Source organism: Pteropus vampyrus, unplaced genomic scaffold, assembly GCF_000151845.1.
Source record: "Pteropus vampyrus isolate Shadow unplaced genomic scaffold, Pvam_2.0 Scaffold214, whole genome shotgun sequence".
Taxonomy (NCBI): Eukaryota; Metazoa; Chordata; class Mammalia; order Chiroptera; family Pteropodidae; genus Pteropus; species Pteropus vampyrus.
In genome coordinates this window covers 331,005-333,005 of record NW_011888995.1, presented here as the reverse complement: position 1 = coordinate 333,005, position 2,001 = coordinate 331,005, and the positions used below count along the sequence as shown (strand labels likewise).

Below are 2,001 nucleotides of genomic sequence, written 5' to 3'. Positions count from 1 at the left end.
AGTGAGGCACACACAGTAGGATCTGCATGCTGGTGGAGGAACCCCAAGGTTAGGAAACCTGAACCTTTGTAATGGGCTGCATACAGCCTTGCCTAAGCCTTGCTCCATCCAGAAAGAGAGATCGATCACCTTATTATGGCAGACGGCGAACATTTCTGCCCTGTGCCTGGAGGGGATCATGACCTCTCTCCTGTAAGGCTGCTCCTCATACAAACCTCTTGGAATGATATCCTAGAAAAAAAGGGCCACCAGCGCTTCTACTGGCAAAACATGTAGAAATTCGAGCGCCTGACGGAGGGCTGCGTCTCAGCATTCGCCTGCAGAAGAAATCGGTGTAGAACTTTCTGGGAGAATTCTCTCTCCTTTCTGGTGGTTTTCACGCACGCGTGCAGGAATGGTGTGGCAGGCAGGTGGGGCACGCCTGGTCTCTCTCTTGCTTCGGTAGGGGTGACCTTGAGCCTCTGGCTCTGGCTGTGTGTTTCCTGAGGGGTACAGCCCTGTAAGTGGGGGACAGCACCAACTAGCCATGACATTGTTGCTCAGCAACGCCCCCCTACCCCGGTCAATCAACCCATCAGTCAATCCAACAGTCCCTCTGTTTCGCCCAGACACGTGAGTTACCTTCACACCGGTTTTCAGGGCACCGAGAGTGGATGTCTTTGCTTGCCCCAAGAGGCTGGCTGCTGGCACCTCCTCTTGGTCACAAAGCAGACACGTGGATTCTGGGCACCATTCTGGTCACAAAGCAGACATGCAGATTCTGGGCACCACGCCCGGGGCCCCCCACTTAACGGCTTTGAAGATGGCGATGGGAAATCCGCCCTAACCCGTGGCCGTTGCCTCTCCTTGGCCAGGTTCAAGGTTCCCTTCCGCCAGCCGTGTCCGACCTGTACAGGCGAGGGAAGCTGAGGCTCCAGATCGTGTCTCTCCAGGCCGGAGGCCTGGTCGTGAAGCTCAAGGTGACGGTGCAGGACCCTGAGTTCCCGGTGGGCGTCTCCACGCTGGCCCCCATGCTCCCGCTGCTGTGGGCCAGCAGAGAGTTCCAGATCGACCAGCAGGGCACACTAGTGCAAGGTAGGGTCACCCCCCACACCCCGCGCGTGCGCCACGGTGTCCTCCGACGTGCCAGCAACAGGATTTCCGGTCAACGTTGACTTATTTCCAGGAGATAGAGAATGTGAATGAAATTAGAACCTCATTCTGTGCTTGCCCATGGGAACCCTGAGACGGGGAGCCCACCCGCCTCCCGCTCCTGTGGCTCGGGTGGGAGGAGCAGCGCACAGACCTGGGGAGCTTCTCCCCTCGGGGTGCTTCTTGGCGGCCGCAAGCCCAGAGCTCAAGGTGGAACCGAGCTGGAGGGTCCACGAGGAGAAGGGGACAGGTGCCTACTGTGTTGGTGTCGGGGCACCAGTGCCACCCGGCCGTGGGGCCACACACTGATGCCTGGGTCTACCCGAGCGTAATGAAATTTCACTTGGTGTGGTCTTGAGGCAGGAAGTCACAGATCGAGGACGGGGGTGGGGAGGAGACCAAGAGGCAGAGAGAGAGAGAGAGACAGACACAGAGACACAGAGAGAGATGGGGGGAGATGAGGGGAGAGCGGGGGTGAGAGAGAGACAGAGTCAGGGATGGCGACAGACAGAGAGAGCGACAGGCAGAGCGTGTGACGGGGGAGGGAAGTTCTGCCATCGCAACGTGGGGACAAGGTCCCCTCAGGCAGGAGGGCAGGAGCGGTCTCTACATCAAGCTGCTCAGGGCCCGGGCTGTGGAGCGGGTGTCCCTCCGACCCCGTGGAGCTCGGTGCAGGAGTGAGCTGTCGTCTCCTTGGAGCTGTCCTGACCCGGCTCGTTGTCCAACCTCCCCTAACCTGAGAATGCAGGGGAGGCTCAGGGAGTGTCACACCTGAAGTCACACTGTCCCTCATCCCCTCAGGGTTGGAGATGGCGATGCTCTCAGCACTTGGCGCCCTGCGGGTGGGCCCTCAGTGTATGCCCCCAGGGA

The 2,001-nt window shown here is 59.6% G+C and overlaps 1 protein-coding gene across 1 annotated transcript in view; it reads left to right on the top strand.

Annotated features, from left to right (window-relative positions):
* The window catches only part of UMODL1 (uromodulin like 1), a 70,546-nt gene that overhangs the window by 39,656 nt on the left and 28,889 nt on the right, over window positions 1–2,001 (top strand). The window contains exon 8 of the mRNA XM_011372874.1: window positions 803–1,074. Coding sequence (XP_011371176.1) covers window positions 803–1,074 — 272 coding nt within the window. The remainder of the gene's footprint in view (window positions 1–802; window positions 1,075–2,001) is intronic.